This window comes from Heliangelus exortis, chromosome 18, assembly GCF_036169615.1.
Source record: "Heliangelus exortis chromosome 18, bHelExo1.hap1, whole genome shotgun sequence".
Lineage (NCBI taxonomy): Eukaryota > Metazoa > Chordata > Aves > Apodiformes > Trochilidae > Heliangelus > Heliangelus exortis.
In genome coordinates, this window is record NC_092439.1 from 3886966 (window position 1) to 3906031 (window position 19066).

General features: G+C 42.3%; 1 protein-coding gene across 10 annotated transcripts in view; it reads left to right on the top strand.

Annotated features, from left to right (window-relative positions):
• Positions 1 to 476: 476 nt before the first annotated feature.
• NELL1 (neural EGFL like 1) overlaps positions 477 to 19066 on the top strand; it is a 232316-nt gene continuing 213726 nt past the window's right edge. For 4 of the 10 annotated variants that reach the window (XM_071762636.1, XM_071762640.1, XM_071762638.1 and 1 more), the window contains exons 1-2: positions 529 to 702; positions 4992 to 5123. In XM_071762636.1, the coding sequence (XP_071618737.1) occupies positions 654 to 702; positions 4992 to 5123 (181 nt within the window). In that variant the 5' untranslated portion in view covers positions 529 to 653. Of the gene's footprint in view, positions 703 to 4991; positions 5124 to 19066 lie in introns of all 10 variants that reach the window. The other 6 variants (XM_071762637.1, XM_071762641.1, XM_071762639.1 and 3 more) reach the window with 4 other exon arrangements.

Here is a 19066-nt window from a genome sequence, read left to right on the forward strand (position 1 = left end):
AGCCAGCAGAGCAGATTCTCAGATGACTCTCAAATATTACTTTACCTCCATTTTACTCCTCGGAGGTAAGAAAGAGTAATTAGTGAGTTGAGCAAGATCATGTAAGGAGCCTGAGGAACTGTCCAGGTTTCCGTAGCCTACTTGAGAACTTCTCTGGGTTTACTCATCCCGGGCACAAATACACAGACTGAACAGGTAATCAGGGATGATTCTCAATATTTTTACGACGAGAGGGAGGAGGCGGCAGCAGCAGCAGCGAGAGTGCACGGGCACCTCACCTTTCAGCGGCGAAGGGCCGGCTGCGTTCCCTCAGCCTCAGCTCCCCGCACGAACCGCGCAGAGGGTGAGATGGGGATGGGATCGGATCTGCGGGGACGCGGCAGGTGCGGGGTGTCCGTGTGCTGCTCCGTGGCCGGGCGGCGGCGCTGGCGAGGCCCGGGGGGGCCGCGCTTGACGGCGGGGGGCGGGCGGGGACCCCCGCTGCGGGAGGCGGTGGGGCCGCGCCTGGGCAGCGGGCGGAGCCGGCGGAGCCACCGCCTGCCGGAGCCGCTCCGCGCGTCGGAGGCTGCGCTGGGCTCCTCCGCTGGGCTCGGAGCGGCTCGGCAGCAGCTGCCGGGAGGGAGGCGGGCGCTGCCGCCGCCCTCGCCGCGCCGATGGGTCTCCTCCTGCTCCTCTGGGCGTGTGCGGCCGCTGCCGGGGCAGGTGAGGGGATGGGATGGAGCTGCGGGGCCGGTGGTCGCCTTTGCCGCTTCCTCGGGGAGCGAGGAAACTTTGCGGGGCTGCGGGAGGCTGTGCCGGCTGCGGGGAGCGGGAGCGGCCCCGGCTCCCCTGGCTGTCGCCGCGGCGGGCCCCGGGAGTCCATCGCTGCGCGGAGCGGAACGGGCGCGGGTCTCCGCGGGGATGGTCCCGGTTTATGCCCAGCGGGAGGCACCGGGGGGCGGCCGCTTGGTGCGTGCCTTGGGGTGGGCGAGGGAAAGTTTTTCCGAAAGCAGCGTGTGCGCTGCGCTCCGCAGGGACCGGAGTGAGGTGCGGGCAGAGCGGGCACCCGAGGGTTCGGCCGGGCGGTGCTGCCCGAGGTAACGGGCCGGGGGGAACCGCGGTTACAGGCGGGAGGAGAGCTGAAAGTGTGTTGTTCCTGTGGCTGCTGTCTCTGTTACGTTGTTGCTAACAGCCTTGGGCAACAGAAGAACCTTTTTTCTTGCTCCTGGTGGAGGCTTTGTTCTCTTGCCCCGGGTACCGCTCTGCCTCGGCTGGAGCTCATGGGGGGATGTTGCTTGCCCGTGCTTGTGGCTCTTCTCAAGGAAATTCCCCAGCAGAATTATCATAAGTGCAAAGGCATCCATATTTTAAAATTATAATTATTCTTATCGTAATTACTACCTCATCGAAATCTACAGATCTTGAGAGGTGTGGTGTTATAATGGGGAAAAAATATTGCGTGTCCCTTCTGTAGCGGTGTTAACCCCAGTGACACACACACAGACATTGGGAATGGTCAGTAGGATCTGAAACTCCTCTACTTGGAATTGCGAAGCCCCTCAGAAAGTTCTTTGTGTGCAACAATTGCTGCTGAAGCTCTGAAAGAGCAAAACGCCTCTCCTGGAGCCTCCTCAAATCGGGTGAATAGATTGCACGTGGGTACCTGGGAACCACTTGGTTGTCTTGAGTGTGCTTTTTTTAAAAGTTTTTCCACCCCCAAACTGCAGGTTACACATGTTGAGGCAAGGATAAATGTGCTGCATCCATTGCATGGCTGCACATTACCTAGATGGAGCGTGGCATGATTGCTGGTGCTTGGGTGTAGGTGATAAAGGTGCAAGCAGAGAGTGCAAGCTGTAGGAGCTGTAAAGCAGAATTAATTTATTTGAGGGATTTCCTAGTGACATCATTCATAATTATATGGCTTAATCCTCTAATCTGCTGTGGTGCCTTCAGTTCACATTGGGCCAAATCCACCAAGTCCTGAGATGATTTCTGTTCCACCCCACCTGCCTGAGTAATTTGGAGTTTTGCTTGTGTAAGCCACTGCTTTAAGGGGAATGGCCCAGTTACTTTAAATAGGAATTAAAAGAAATGTCAGGCAAGATCAGGTCCAAGCTTCGCACAGTTCTCTAGTGGGAGCAGGCGGGTTGATGGTTAATTTTTACTTCAGAAAGAAAGGGTATTTCCAGCTGCTTGTTCCACTGAAGAGAGGCAGCATAAAATACAGGCTGCAAGTGTGGTTGATATGCCTGTGGTATCTTTCTGATAGACTGTGGGAGACCACAGGGGAAAAAGAGACTTGGTTATAATACTGAAGCTGCTGATTTGTTGTTTATTAATTATTAACCAGGCTTTTGAGTGCCTGCTGCAGTTTGACAAGCCAGCACCAGAAAAGGACTAGGTATTTGAAGCAGTGTGTGCTCATGCTAAGCAGTTGCTGTGACATTAGAAATAGTCTTAGTTTTTGAAAGCATTTCAGAAGCTAGAAGGGGGCAACACTGAAGTTGTCACATATGATCCTTCACTGGTATAAATCGAAGCCTGTGGAGCTACAGTGATCTATACTTGTTGAGCCTTGGGTATTCAGGCTGGAATAAACAGCTTTAATAGAGCAGTGGAGCTCCTGTGATTTATGGGAGTGCCTACAGTGGCCAGATGGGGTTTCTGTCCTCACCCTGTTGATGTCTGTGGCAGAGCTTTCACTGACTTTAATGGGCTCAAGATTTGTCTTACTGGATGTAGTTTGTCTTTTCAGTTGAGCAAGTTTTAGTACCTGCTTGGCCTTCTTTCATATTCCTAAATTCTTCCCAATCCAAATAGATCTAAAACCTTCCAGGTGAGGAGCAGCATACTCTGTTCTTGTCAGGGACAGCAGATAGTATCTTTTCTGGTAGATAAGTTCACACAGTTTCTGGTGTGCTGCTTTTCTTCTGAATGAAAACTTCAGAAGTAATAAGTCCTTCTGGTTTTCTTCTAAAGCAATCTTGGCTTTTATGTTTGGTTTGTTTGCGTGGGGTTTTTTTGTTTTGTTTTGTTTTTTTTTGTGTGGTGTTTTTTTGTGTGTGTGAGGTGTTTTTTTTTTCTTTCTTTCTTCTCTGAAAGGCTGCTTCCTAGGTTTATATATGTGTTTGTGCCTGGGGTTTGTAGGTTGCAGCCCTTGCACTGGAAGAGCTGCTGTAGGCTGGGCATCAGTAGGTCAATAAGTTCTCTCCTGCTAATCAGAGGTAGGTACATTAAAGGAAAGTAGTCACTGGCAGATGTTTGTAGCAGGTATGATACATTTTTTTCAGCAGCATCTTGACTGTGAGTGGTTTGGGATCAGAAGGACTGGCTGGGTGGTTTTGATGCCAGTGTTACTTCCACAAGTGGAAGGTGCTCTTGGTCCGTCAGTCGTAGTCATTCAGTGCCCGAGCATCTGGAGTGGGTGAAGTCTTTACAGTACTAAAAGCCTCTTGTTGCTGATTATATGGGAGGTTTTTACCTTTAGAGAAGTTCATCTGGGTTCATATTCTCTAATTTTAATTTTCTATGGAAAGGCTCTTATACCAAAGTACTGTCTATGTATTCGGATGTGCCAGCAGTCTTAGAGCCTCATTGCTGTCAGATGCCTCTAGATCTTAATTTTCATCATAGAGTAAGTGGCTAAAGACCATTCAAGTGGCCCTTTCAATATTTTTTTACTACTCTTACCTTTGTGCAGTAGTATCCTTTGCATTAGCTCAACACATTATTCCAGCAAGTTTTAATATTTGAGTAAAAGAAAGGAGAAGGTGCTGTGGTACAGGTGATTTATGACTAGAATACAGAACTTGTTTGTTCTGTACACCTCGGTGATTTCCTAGAGCTTTTCAAAGAGTCCAGCTAGAATATTTGCTGCATAACTGATCCAGAAGCACAGTCCTGGAATAGCAAATGAATCAGTTTAGACCTGAACGTGATGTCCACTTTGTGGAAATCAATCTGAATCTGTTTTACAGGTAATGTCCTTGCTCTGCGGAAGTCTGGGGGTCTTTTAGCACTGACTTCAGCTGTGTCAGGATTTCTTTCTCAGAGACTGTTTCTGTTACTAATGATGTTACTGAAAAATTTCATTAGGAGACTGCTTGGATCCCACATGAGATATTTGACCTGTGTCCCAGGGATGGAACTCATGCCACACGTAGGGCTACGTAGAGATATTGTGGCAGGCTGGCCTCATCCCATCCCTAGGAAAAGATGGGATTTTTCATGTGTTTTTAATGAACTTGGTGCTCCATAGCCATCAAGTCTTCCTAAACCTCTGAACAGAGCAACCTCAAAGTTCTTGAGTGTATGTTTTTTCTGTCAATCCCACCAGGACCCTACTAGTTCAAGGAGTACTCAGTCTTTTCCTGGGCATAAGCTATTTCTAAATTTTAGGTTTAGGTTTGTGCTTCTCCAGTAGGTGTTCCTGCAGACCAGAAGGTGTTACTGCTGGTTCAGGTGAATGAATGGCTGCTATGTGCTGAAATACAGAGGTGTGCTTCCAAAACACTCTTCAGACAGTTGTGTGAAGCTCTTTGATTACAGGGTGCCATCCTTTGCCCTGCTTCTCTACCTCCTCCTGGGTAATTTTATCCAGGAGGGAAAACAGATGATGTTTAGACTCTGATCTGTGGGACTCAGTCTGTCAGTTGCAGATAGGTATGAAATGTGGGAGGGATTTTCAGATGAATGCTGCAAATCTCTTTCATCTTTTTTGCATAGGTGGTTATGCATTTATTACTCTTTAGGCTTATAAAGATACTGCATTAATGGATCAAATTTTGAATGTTTTGTGTTAAATCTGTGGAAGGAAAATAGTTTAATTGAAAGAACTAGAAAATAATACCTTGCAGAGTTTGCTGTCTTATTAGTAATTATTGCATACAAGGAATGTGAGCGTGAAGATACTAGAAATGTCTGCACTAGATATTCTTCTCCCTTCTTTTCATTACCTGATTTGAAATAAAAATTGATCTAAGTGTCTGTGTCTCTCTGTGTGCCTCCAGCAGCTGTAGGATTTGGAATGGATCCTGACTTACAAATTGATATCATCACAGAACTGGATCTTGTGAATACAACCCTTGGGGTAACACAAGTGTTGGGACTACACAATGGCAGCAAAGCATTTTTATTTCAAGGTAAGATAAATCCTCAATTCTCTTACCTCACTTTTGCCTGCATGAACTCATAAGAGGCTTGATGCCCAATTCCCTGGAATGGTGGTCTTACTTAGCTGTTGTTTTCCTTTAATTTTATTTTTTGTAATAAGCCTCGTTACTTTCCAGGAGTACTTATGGAAAGTTTTTTGTTTTGTTTTGTGTGCTGTCAGTCAGGCATGCGAGTGATTATTTTTGGGTAGGTTTTTGACAATTCCCTATATTATTTCTATGTTATAATCTTTCACCTACTTTGAAAAAACTGTTAAAGTGAGGAAATGGAACAGTATTGCATTGTTCTGTCCAAGATGAGTACCAGGTACGAAGTAAGTCACATTCGCTTGTGATTTTTTTTTTGTGTTTTTGCTTGTGTGTTTTTAGGGAGTGAAATTCTGTGTGAATTAACAGATTTTACCACAATTTAAGTAAGGACCAGATGAAGAGACAATGTCCCATGGGGGGGAAGCACTGAGTTGCTACAATATGCTTATTAGGCCAGAGAGACATTTATATCAGTTGAGATTAACATGCACATTAAAGCCCAGTTGGGAACATTTTTATTGTTGAGACTTCCTATGTTTGTTTTATCTTTACTGTGGTTTAGTGTGCATGTTAGTGTCTTGCTTTTCAAAATCTCTCCTCTGTAGCTGTTTTTAGAGGCAAATGACTATGATCTCATTTGGCTTTACTTCTGGATCTGCAATGCTAACAGACTTTATTGTGAGTAATAAAAGCAATGGGTCTGTAATCTTTGTTCTTTACCTGGCTGAGGCCAGTTGAGGAGGCAAAGCAGAGAGACTTGTGGATGCCTTCTCAGAATGTGTTAGTAATATTTCCAATCTTTTATGATACAATGAGTAGCATAATTTTTGTTGATCCCAGGTTAATGTCCAGAAGAAGGGCATTAATTTATTCATTTAAAGAGAGAAATTGTTTTTCTTCTGCTAGCCTGACTCCAGGTTAGTCAGGGACAAATAATACTGAAGTACAGACATTGTCCTAAGGACTGCAAGGACCTGACTGACTTGATGTATTTTTAGTATTTCCAATTGCTATTTGGAAGATGGATGTTTGTGAGAAGCACTGAACAGAATTGCACTGTGTGAAGTGAATAAACAATCTGAAGTCTGTGGTTAGGTAATTAAAGCTTTTTTTAATTTCCACAACAGAAATTATTCTTGCTAATGCATACAGTAATTGCCCTGTGCTTGGATATCACCTCTAGTATAAAACTTGTTGGAAAATGACTCGGGGAAAAATTATTTTCTTCGGTTAAGCTGAAGAAGAGTGAGGACCTTTGATCTATCACTCCACCCTGTCTGTGAGGGTTCTTTTGCTCCTTCTGTCAGATGGAATGGAAATCTGAGGTGGCTCTTGCTGCTTCCCTTCTTGTTCATATCTGTTATTTGTTAAATGTCAGCAGGATGTCAGCTGCTCTATGAATTCCCTTTTAGTAACAGAGGTGACTTACTTTACAACTGGAGTTTGGCTGTGTGCCAGGTCCTTTGGGTAGAACCAGGAGATACTTAATTTTGATTTTTATCTTGCCATACAGTAAACCCAATATAGAACCCAGGGCAGGGGATGGGCAGCTATAATGTCTAAGAAGTGATACTTTTCCCCCACAGAGATTCACCAAAAAAAAACCCAACACAACCCAGCCAACGTAACACTCCAAGAGGAGAAAAAAAGTCTGGAAGGTAGTGCTTAATTTAAAAATTACTTTATCCTCTTGGACCAGCTATTCCAGCCTCCAAGATTTGATCCTTCCTCAGAGCTTTGCTTTGATTAGTTATTAGTTAATACGTGCTGTGCCACACTGCCCCAGTGTCACCTCTGGGGCTCTGGGCAGGGAAGGACCCGTTTCACCTGGCTGATTGTGGGGTGTGGAGCTGCATTAGCTCTTTCTTCACTTGTGCTTTTTCATCACTGAGGATTTTCATAGTCTGGGAAATGAGAAGAGTTTGAGGATGTTCTTTGGTGTGTGGTTTTCATAGGGACAGCCCTGCCTGCTGCCTTTGGCAGTGTCATTATAGCAGTGTAACAGGGCTCTGACCTTACACAAAGGTTCCCTGTGGATTGTTTTCTGTCTTGTAAGATGTATTTCTTAAAATGGCTTTACTAGAGTTTTTCAGATGGAGAGTGTTCCTTTGTGTGTTCCTGGAAGTCTTCATCTTTGAGGTATAGAAATGGTAATTTTTTCCCCAACTCAGACAGCTATGTGTACTGCTGTGGTGAAAATATGGATTGTTTTCCTAAGCAGAATTTTTTGCTGTGAATTAAAGCCTTTGAAATGTTTTGGCATGCTTTCAGTTGCTTTTTGAGTCAAAAAGAAGAAATGAAGAAGGGAAGTGATGGGAAAAAACAAAAGAAAGAGGAGCTATTATTTTTAATTAAGTTACCATAAGTTACAAATGGTTTGCTACAAAGTTTCTAGAGACTGATGTCATGATTTGATTTGTCCTAGAGAAAAGGACTGTAGAATGTAGAAGGACTCTTCTACGGAGAGTTAGCAATTTCAGCCCAAGACTATCAGTGAAGCCAGTAGAGTATTCTGATTTTATAATAATGTTGGTAATAACAGCTGAAACTTTGATTTCTGTGTGAAGCAGCTTTACAGGCAGAGAAACAAATTCAGCCTCATTGTAAATTGTAAATTGACAGCACGATAGAAGCAAAGTGTCAATTGAGAGGTGTGGGCTACCTTTGGGCAAGCAAATCTGCTCCCATATCAGAAATCAAAGAAACCTGTAATTAAGTGTAGTCGTCTGGGTGGTCCTGTTGGGCATGGACTTCACTTATTTTAGGGTATTTCAGCTGGGCTTTTCATTGATCAGTTCCATTATTTGTGTGTTTCAGTTCCATCATCTCAGAAACAGGGAGAAGGGAATCCACAAAACAGTGGAAGTGCTGACAGCATAAATTCAATGAAATGTAGAGATCTAAATTGCAGTTCTGCAAAGGGCCAGACTCTTAAGATCACTAAAATTATTGTGTCTTAATTGTTTATGTTTTATTTATTTCCATTAACAAGAGTGGGGAAAAAAGTCTTGGTGGCCAGATGAATTGTTCTTGCATGAAGGGACAAAGGATGGGATGTGGAAATTCTTGACTCTTGGCACCTGTGGCTGGAAACCTCAGCAGGATCTTGCCTTCAGTGGCAGAGAAACTCTCATGTTATAAATAAGGAAAAAGGAGGTGCTTAGCTTTTTGTGTGTCCTTTTTCTAAGAGACTGAGCCAATTTTTTAACCTAGCTGTTCCATTATGTGATTATTTTAACCAGTTTGAGTTTTGGTCTGTGGTCATTTCTCATTGGGGAAGTAAAATTTGATTCCTTTTATGATCTGTTAGCTATGCCCATTTGTTTTCAGTTCTTCTCTCAACATCTCTTTTGAACTAGCAGAGGCTTAAAAAGCCTTTATTTATAAAGCAGTTCCCCCAAGAAGTTTATTAAGGCTTTGCCATTTCCTTCCCTAACAATCTGGCAGTATTTTTCAACATAGACTTTGAATTAGGAATGCTCTTTTTACTATGTATAGCACTCAGCAATATAAACCACCAAGTCCTGTTAAAAGTTTAGCTACATATAGTCCTTTCTTCCTTGACCATCTTTTAACTTGTGTTAAACAATCACTGGATTTATCAGAGAAAAGTCTGGCCTGCAGCTCATGGAGCAGAGTTTGGTCGTGTTCCTCCTTCCCACTTTGTACCTGTGACTACCAAGTTTTCTGTACAGTTGCAGCTCCAACAGGAAAGGTGGAAGTATCTTAAAGCATAAAGACAATTTTTTAGTGAGAAAAAAGTGAATCTTGATGAATTCCTGAAACAAAAGGGCTGTCCCATTTCAGGACAAAAGAGAGTGCAAAGCTGCAGTCCCAAGGCAGGTAGAGATGCCTCCCAGCAGACTCACCTTGAGCTTCCAGGAGTGGTACATCCCTCTCAGTTGGTGTTTCGGTGTTTTATGAACTCTGTTTTTTCATTTTTAATTTTTTTTTGGTCTTTTTTACACCTTGGCTTGCTAATTCCTTGCTTCAGAGGCCAGAGGTGTTTCCAGACCCTGCAGTAAGACTCCAAGTGCTGAAAGCAAGCTTTTGTGGTACAAAGTTTCAAGGGGTTTGATATTTTTATCAAGAGTGGGCACAATCCCTTTGCAGGAATGTTGGCTTTGCTTTTGCCAGCACAGTCACTGGGGTACATTTTTTGTTCCCTGTGTGTGTGGGGCTGTAGCTCAGCACTGGGGAACCCTCAGCAAATTTCAGAAGCTGGTGAGCAGGCTTCTGCCTCTGCTCATCAGTGTGTGAATGACTTCTCACCTGAGTTTGTGACCTGTGTGCTATAGCTGAGGTTTTAATCCACTTGAAGTGTTAAAACTTGGTTACGCCAGTGTGACATGGAAGGTGTTGGAGCTGCAAAGCTGCATGAGGGGAAGCAGATAACAGCTGGAGGAGGAAACTTGCAATTACTCTTCCTCGGGAGGACAGCAGGGAGGTCTACGGTAGAGTAGGAGAGATAAACTTGATTTTTAGAGTTCAGGATATTGGTCCCACTTTACATGAGATAGCGAAATGAGAGTTATTGCTTTCTGTGTGATCTCTCCTGCTGTGTTTAGAGCAAATATTAAGTATCAGCAGTTTAATTTCTACACAGCGGAAATCGTGGAGGAGCAGAAAAAACCAGGGAGGCACAAGATGGGTGGCTCGAGCTTTGGGCTGCTTTCAGCTCTTGTAAAAGAGCAGCTCTACTGCCTTCTCCATGCCTGGTAGTATCTGAGCACCCATCTTGCTGCTTTGGGGTGAAATTGTGCTGCAGCCTGCCTCTTCTCTGGGTGCTTGGGTGTTTTTGGCAGAGCAGACAACGCACTCTTGGAGGGAAACATTTTTATTTTATTTTACCAGTTATTTCCCACTTCCTACCTGGGCATCCCTCCATCCAGATTATTTTTATTTTTTCCCCTTTTTGAACTAATCTTTCCCTGAGGTGACGCCACTTACGACGAGGGGCTGGGCCGTGCCTCAGGTGGGGCGGCCAGAACCAGTTGGAACCGGTTGAGTCCGGCGGGAGGCAGCTCCCGCGTCCCCTCACAGAGCTGCCCCGCGCCTCACACCTGGCACAGGTATATCTTCATATCCACTTCTTGAACTTCTGAAATTATCTTTTTTTTTTTTCTTTTTTCTTTTAAAAAAGGTATAAGTGAGATTCCCCCTGCCCTGCTGTGTGCCCTGTCATGCAGGGCTGTGCTGGTTTCCCACAGGATCAGGGTCAATGTGGGGTTTTGCTCCATGGGGCACTGGGTTTCCTCATGAGGGACGGGCAGCTGTTGTCAGAGAAAAAAAAGCCTCTTAGCAAAAATAATATCTACATCTAAGGTCTGGGTTGACCTCTTGCCCTGATCCTGTGGTGTAATGATTTTGGCAATTCTGCTAAGTTTTGACCGTTTCCCTTGGGTTTTTTTTTTGGTGTTGAGTTCTCCGAGGTTCTCCTCTGGTCAGGGACAGCAGCGTTGGTGGTTCCCTCAAAGCTCAGCCATTTTCAGGGCTTTCTGGCTCTGAGGGCAGCAACAGGAGCCTCTGCTTGGCCTCGATGGTGGCTTGGGGCTGCATGGAGATAGTGGAGACCATGCCAGTGGAGGTTTGTGGGGTGATGTGAATAAGGCCCCCACAGCCCATCCTTCAGCAGAGAGGGATCCTTACCCACCCTTCACACTGGTCTCTCAGGGTGTTTGTCTGCTTCTATGAGCTCTAGGATGGCTTTTAGGAGCTGTGGCGACTACCTGATGTCCTAAGAGTGTTGTTGGGGAGTTCCCTCCAGCCATTTGTCAAAGCTGCTTTTTAAAGCACTGTTAATGTAAGAGTTAAGAGGAGCAGCTGGGCTAGCTGACCCCAGGAAGATGGAGGAAAGTGGGACTTATCTGGTGAGAATGGTTCTGCTCATCAGCAGAACCGAGAGCAAGGTCTGTACCTCTTTTTGGGTTCTTAAATGCTTCTCCTGCTTTCTCCCCAGATCTCTCTGGAAGCTGGAGAGGGAAATAAAGCTGGAAATGTAGGGGCAAGGACTGTGTATGTGGAGTGAAATTAATAAAGTTGGGGTGAATGGGCTTCTCTGGGAGCCAGGCTGGTGCTGATGGTGAGAAGCAGTCAGATGAGATTAACTCTGACAGGCAGGGTGAGGAAATGGCCTCGGACCAGAAGGTGGAGAAGAGAGAAGAGAAACAGCTGTGGTGAGGAGCTGGAGGCCAAGGAGGGAGCTGGTGGCCAGGCAGAGAAGCTGTGACAAGGGCGATGCAAGGACACTGACTTGAGGGAAAGGGAGTGAGGTGCAGGGATGAGGAGCAGGTAAAGGACAGCAGTAAGGAGAAGCATCCTGGAGAGAGAGGCAAGGGGCTGGGGTGAGGTCTGCAGCGTTAAACTGTGTGGGTAGGGCAGGGTAAAGGTTTGCTTACAGCAGAGGCATCATAATAGGGAAAAGCACTGAAAGTTTGGTCTGTGTGTCTGTGATGTGTGTGAATGTTTAGCAAACATTTTTGACAGATGCAGCTTGGAGAATGTGGTTGTTTTGTTAGCAATTCAGAACCTTAATTTTGCTGTGCTTTGGTGGCTCACCTGTAAAGTTGAGGTACTAATGCTTTTTTCTTTAACAGCAGTGGTGTGAAAAGAATTAATTAGTATTTGTAGGGGTCTCAAGCACTGTGCTGGCATAAATAACTTGGTCATGGTCTGTTCTGTCATCAGAGAAGGATTTGAATACAGTAGATTCACTGCTCAAGGTGAGCCGTGAATAATAAGAATAAAGTAAAACTTCAGATCCTTGTTTGGTAAATTACTGTTTTTTCTCTTTGTTCTTTACTTTGTGCTCTAACTGAGGCACATTAACCTCTGGAAAGTGTAGTGTGATCCTGTAATTAAGAATTGTCTAGGAATGCACATCCTTGGAAGGCTGAGCAAGGTTTGCCTCTGAGACATTAACCCTAACATCTGTCTAATTCATAACTTATATTTCAGGTTTTTTTCTTAATAGCTAATGTTTTTAAAGTATTTACTCAGTGTAGAGGCTTTTTTTTTTCTTTTTTTTTTTTTTTTTGTGGTGGTGGCAATGAAATAATTGGGCTAACTATTTTTTTTACCTTTGCAAAACTGACTATTTTCGGAACAGAGAAATGATCTGGATTTGGAATACAATGAACTAGGAGGGGATGAGTGAGACAAATCATCTTCAATGGAGGAAATTAAAGATCACTTGAGATATAATTACTGAACAATGCTTTGAAGCTTTGAAGATACAAAACATAGATACATAGAAACAAAGATACAAAAAGATAATGTCAATTTCTAGAAATATTTTTAAAAACACTTGTAAACATCCATCTTGGGTTGGCTGTTTCCATTTCTGTTTTATGTTTAAATTACATTAGAGACCTGTCTGGTCTCTAACATAAGTTGTGCAGCATATTGATATGAAGGTGTACATTGTAAATCCTTTCAGAGTTTTTTGTTCCATATCCTCTTGTTTTAAGCATTGCTAAGCCCCCCCAAGTAAGTGTAGACTAAAATAGAAACCTAGTCACATTAAACAACAGTGACCAATTTCTACTTTTTTTTTTTTTTCATCCTGAATGTTGTCATGCTGCCTCCTGTTGCTTGACATTTTTTGGGTTTCCCATCATGTCTGTAATGATTAGGAAAGAACTCTGAGCACGCATTGCCTCCATCCTTGGCAGCTATTTTTGCCTTCCTGGGAGACAATAATTGCTCTACTTGTCTATCTTCATTGCTGTGGTGGTAACTACAGAGGAGAAGTATTTCTGTAGTATGCTAAAAGCCTTGAATGCTTCTGGAAACCTGTTGACAGAGTCTTGTGATGAAGATGAGCAGAAAGAAAAGAAATGGTCCCTGCTCTTCAGTGGGAAGAGAAGGGGATGCAGAAATTGGCTTCTGCTACAAGTAGTAAGTGTTGCATGCTTCCATGCCTTGTGAGCATCTAGGTCCTTGCAATGAAATTAAAACAATTTAGATAGAAATAGGAATAACAGTTTGATTTTCTTATATTTCAGTCAGAACAGAAACACAATGAAAACTGCCTTTTTTTCCCTGCAAGGGGTTTTGGCAAACACATACTCTTAACTCACATCATACTACACGTAGTTAGGTTTTATTAACTACTCATTTAGTAGATGACTACTAACCTGGAATAAGAATATCATTCTGTAACATCATACAGGCCTGTGTACTGCCCTGAATTTGAGGTGAAAAGAAGTCAGGTGTGCTGCCTTGAGGCCATCCCCAGCACACCCAGTATCCCTGGGTGGAGAAGCCTGCCCAGTTCAGGGCAAATCCCTGCACCTGGTACTGCACTTCTGAGTCATTGGACAGATGCTGGGGTAAAAAAGGGCAGAATCAGAGCATTACTTGGCCCTGCTGAGTTGAAATGTAGAGGGAGGGAAAAGCAATGCTGAAGGATTGGGTTTTCACTGTAGGTAATTAAATAGGAGTGGCTCATTATGTTTGATTTTGACCCCAAGAAGCAATCCTCTTAATTTTTAGAACAATTTTAGTAGAAATGGGTTCATATCCATCTGGTAAGAATATTTGCACTCATCCTATTAAATTACTTCTAAACAGAGCTACATTTTTGTGTAAAAGGAAGTGGTGGTATTTGAAATAACCGTCATGAATTATGCATACAATGATTTTTTTTTCCTAACATTTTGTACCTTTAAAAAGTACAGAAAGGCAGATATAATCAGACTTAATGCAAGAGCCAGGGCTGGACCATTTCCTGTGGTGAAAAACCCTGCTGTCTTGACCTACCTATCAAGGATTGAAATTAGATGCTACTTGAGGCCTCAACCTACCACTTCAATGCCAAATTCTAGATTAATCTTGCCACTTGCTGTGTGGGTGTATAAATGACAGGAGAGGGATATTTTTTCTCTTATTTTTCATTATTACCACGTAAATGGTGTGAAGTAATCATGTCATACTGTGCTCTTTTATGGCATTGTATCATGTGACTGCCTTGCCTTTTGTGGCAATGATACCAACTGCAGATCATTAGATTTTTTTTTTTAAATGATTGGATGAAAAAATTGTGTTTGGCACCTGATGTCCACTAAAACATTCATATAAAACCTTAGCTGTGTAGGTTGCATACCACTAAAAGAACAGATTTGATTATGTAGTTTTTAGACCACAGGGACCTATGAATCACTATTTTGGAGCAATAAATACTGTAGATGAGCACTGTTTTGGCTTCCTAAAAATATCTCATTATAGTCTTTCTAACCCCCCTGCTTCCTCCTTGCATGATAACATTTCTTACGTAGTTACAACTGAGTTTGCCATAAAGTCTGTGCTATAAATAGGAAAAATAGTATAGGATCACTGCAGCTGCCTGGGTATTTTACTGAGTCTGTCCTCCCCTTACAGTGACTCCTCCCTCTGAAGCTGGGAGTTTCCCATTTGGCATCAGTGTGAACAGACACCTTCCACAGTGGACAAGTTTGTATTGTAAAACTCAGCTCTGTCTGATGCCCTCCTTTTTTTATTTTTTTTTTTTTTTTTCCTTTTAGTTTTTTTAAATTGTGAAGTGGAAGGGATCAAAGATGCTCTGAGGGCTCAGTTCACAGAAAACTGGATCTGAGAGGTTAAGTACTCATTGCTTCCCTGATGACAGGCTGTCTGCAGATGGCATTCAGACCTGCCTCTGCTCTTCTCTCTCCACTTTGGCTCATTGTGCATAACAACATTGAAATTTTAAAGCCTGTTCTTGGGGACTGGGGAAAATGACAAAGCCAAGATGTGTGGGAGGAGACTGGGGCTTGTGTGTGTGTGTCATGATTTTTCTTGGTCTGTGGAGGTCTCTATGGATGTTCATCACACTGCTTGGAAAATGAAGCAGCACAGCCTCAAAATGTGTTATTTGTAGAGTAATGAGGTAAATGCTGATTATTTGGAAACCTCATGTACTGCACTAGAACCCAAGCCTGCCTTCTAAGGGGATCTACTTACAGGTTGTGGTAGGAGGACTCTGGACAGTGTCTGTTAGAGTAATCTTGTTAGTGAAATTGTAGAAGTTGTTTAGGTTTACTCCATTGTAATTAATTATGTAGCCAGAATAAAATGAAGTTTCTTTTTCATAACAGTGTTGCCCACACATTGAAATGTCATGGCCCCCTGTGTTAGCCTTTTTTTCCCTAATGCTGGCAGTGCTTTTCATGTTTTTTTGACATCCTGTGAGTAGCAGCTTTCTGATGGGATACTCTGCCTTTTGAGCTTTATGCCATCCTAATTGTTTCAAAATGTAGTCATTAAAAAAAAAAAAAAAAAAAAAAAAGAAGTAAACATTATTGCTGGTGTTATTGCTAAAGGCAAGAAATACAAAAAAAGGGGACACATGTGGCAGTTCTATTTAAATAAAAGCTTATTTTCAGAAACAAAGGCTTATGGAGCAAAAGGGAGCTCTTAGTACCCCAAGCACGTTTGCTGTTATGGATGAACCCACAGCAATGGATGCTATCAAAGTTGTCATATTTTATTCATGAGTTGTGGTATGCTTGGGTGAAATAAGAAAAGCAATGCTCCAAATCATAATTATGGTGTAAAAAGATAAAATAGTTATTATTGTGACATTTTTTGAAAATTCTGAAATCTCTCAAATAATTAATATAAAAACTTGTGGAGAGTGACTAAATATGTAAGCTGTATTTATGATTCTTTGTTGGAGAGGTGTGGAATAGTTCACAAAAGGAATTTATACACATTTTGGGAGAATATATAAATGTGTGCTTATGTGTGTTTCAAGAAAGAAAGACTACTAGAATATTGAATATAAACGTAAACAGGCTGACAGCAGAAATTATACTTCAGTAGAGAAGGGCTTTGACAAATGTATTATGCCTTGTGCTATTATCATGCAGTTAATAAATAAAACAGACACCCAGGATTTAATTTGCTTTAGCAATAACATGGAAGTGATTTTTCTGAGGGAGAGAAAACAGAAGGGAGAATTAGTTCATGAAACACATTTGTTTAATGCTTGTACAAATTGTATACAGAGAATAAATAAAACCCATAAGATTTTAGTAATAAAAGAGCTAAATGCTTTAAAAGTAATTAAAAACCTATTTAGAGTGTCAAGTCATTGGGAGTTTTTGAACCAAGAGAGCACTTGGGCATATGCTTACTTTGAACTCTATGGATAATTTCATTGCCTTTAGGTGGATTATTCATGTGATAAAAGGCTTTACTGGACTGGAAATTAAAACCTTTGTGTAGGTGTAGCCACGTCTGTGAGCTGCCAGAAGTAGCATTAGGCACTGAAACCTCTCTCTGCAAGTGAAGAAACTGAGTCAGAGGTTTCTGTTTTGCTGGAACTTCCCTGTTAAGGAGCTATTTAAAAACTGGTGTTTTGATTTCCATGTTTAAGATTCAGGCTTTCCAAAGGAAGGCAAATTCTGGTTTCCGTGTGGCCTCGTTCAAGCTGAGTTATCAACACAGCCAAAATAATCCAGGCATTCAGCTTCTCTTTTTCTTTTTGGTGGCTCATTATTTTGAGTGACGTTGGTATTTAACGTTCACTAAAACAGATCCCTGAAGTGGACACTACTCCTGCAAAACAGACAATGTATTGGTAATGATTTTTTAAGCAATTACTGCTTTTTCCCCAAGTTGTATACCCTGCCACTAGCTCTGCTCATCCATGGCTGGGTTGCTATTGCAGCCCATGGTTTTGCTCTTAAAATGCTGCTACCATTGTCCTGATTTGAAAATAGCAATCTTTATATTCACAGTGATGAGGAGATACCTTATCTAATACAGATAAACAGTGGAAAGGGTGTTGTAATCAGTGACTCCTGAACTAATTAACTAACAACACAAGTAATTTGATTAACTCACATGATTTAAGAGCAGATTATGTGCTTTTAATGGTAGTACAGCTTCTGGAGCATTTCAACTGAGCTTTTAATTTACAGGATCATCCATTTGTAAACAGTCAAATTCAGCACAAATCCCTTGAGGAAACAACAGAGATTAATCGAGAAGAGGAGCCTGAGTTTGGTAGCCACTTAAAATATTTTAAAGAAGGAAAAGTGGCTGCCTGACTAGTAACAGGTGATGTGTAGCACTCAGCAAGGCCAGCAGCAGCATTTTTCTTGGCAGGAAATTGTTTGCAAAGTTGTTTGTCTTACTCCAGTTTTCTTATTTTGCTCCATAACAGCCATGTGGTTTGAGGATGGGGTCAGTGGCTGCACTAAATGTGCACCCACACCTGCAACTTATCCTCCAGCTCTTGGAGAGATGACTCCAGAGCTTTTCTTGGTCATTCTGTAGGTTTGGGTGGAAAAAAAGAAAGGCCCTGGAGATGTGAAACTTGTATGCAGCAAAAAAAGAGCAGTCTCTCAATGTAGGCTTTGCTACTGCTTTCTGCAGGTGGCTACTGTTGCTCTTGTCACTTATTAATTTCCAGATCTTGGGCAATATCTGCTGCTCTGTTAGTTCCAGAGTACTCAATTTAAATGCTTCAGGATGAAATGCTGATAAAGCAAATAAAGGTTCACTGACAATGACTTAATTAACATGAGTGTGGTCAATCTAGCTGGTGCTCAAGTTGGGCTGGTTTTCAAGAAATGAAGAGTCTTGATATTAAGCCATTAAGTCATCTCAATTATTGGTTGGGGAGAAACTGATTTGATAAGTAGTCCTTGATTTCTTTGAGGACTCAAAACTCTGCTCTCCCTGGCAACTGAAATCTTAGGACTGGGTCTGCAGTAGTTTCCTGAGAGGAATGAAATATACACATATTTAAATGCTAGATTAATTTTGTTAGGAGTGACCTAGTCATAAGCTGCTTTACAAACATTAACATCAAAATGACAGCAATATAGGAACATTTATTTGTCAGGTTGGTTTTGCACCATGCAAAAGGAGAGTTTATTTTGAATTATACTATTTTTCTACCTTCTCTGAGCAGAACTGCTTTTGCTGTATAGTCATGGGAACTTACCTTTGTAACATTAGCTATTCACCCTGGTAATTGCTCCATCCTCTAATTTAATGAAAACCCATTAAACCGAAACAATAATTAAAATGAGACATCATCTCTGTAGGAGGTTTGCATATTAAAATCACCAAGCATTTCACTGCAGACAGATCTTATTCTTGAAAAACAGTGTTTGAAGCAACATATAAAAAGTGATTTGTAATGAATAATCGTAATTTAGAAAGCTGTGCTGTTGAACATGATTTCCTACTGTTTGTTACTGGCTGCAAGTGGAGCTAGCAAGGCGAAAGCATTTATGTCTTTATGTCTTTTCCTACTGGTGAGAGGACCTAGAACCAGAAATGTGCTCATGAGAAAACATCATTTCTCCCTGGTAGCATAATTTTCAATACAAGGGCAAGATGTTTGCATCCTTCCCTCTGGGCTGCGGGCAGATAGGGCAAGGCAGAGTTGGTCCTGTGCAGGGGCCTCAGAGGGCAGCATGGTACCTGCTCAACATCTTAATTTGCAGTTATTTTCCCCTGGTGGGACCCCACAGCTTGCTAAACCCTGTGCTTTATCCTGCAAAAAAATCTGGGCCACAGAGGCACATTTCTGTCTCACTGAAACTGTCTTTATTGAGCTGTGCTAATCTGGAATCTTCTACTCTTGGTTTGATTTTTGGAAACCTGAGGACTTAAAATGGGGCACTATGTGTGGGTTTTTGGTTTGTGTGTTTGTTTTTAATAGAAATTTCAGTTTTATTGGGTTTTGCCCATAGCAAGGTAAAAGCCAATATGCTACAATATTTGATTCTTTAATTGCTGTAGCTGCAATCCCAATTCTGTGTTGCAGGGTTAAGTTCTACTTGAGAGTTCAAAATGACTGGGCAAAGGTTTTTCTCAAGGTATGTTGAAATAAATAGCTTTAAAATGATTGAAAGTACCAA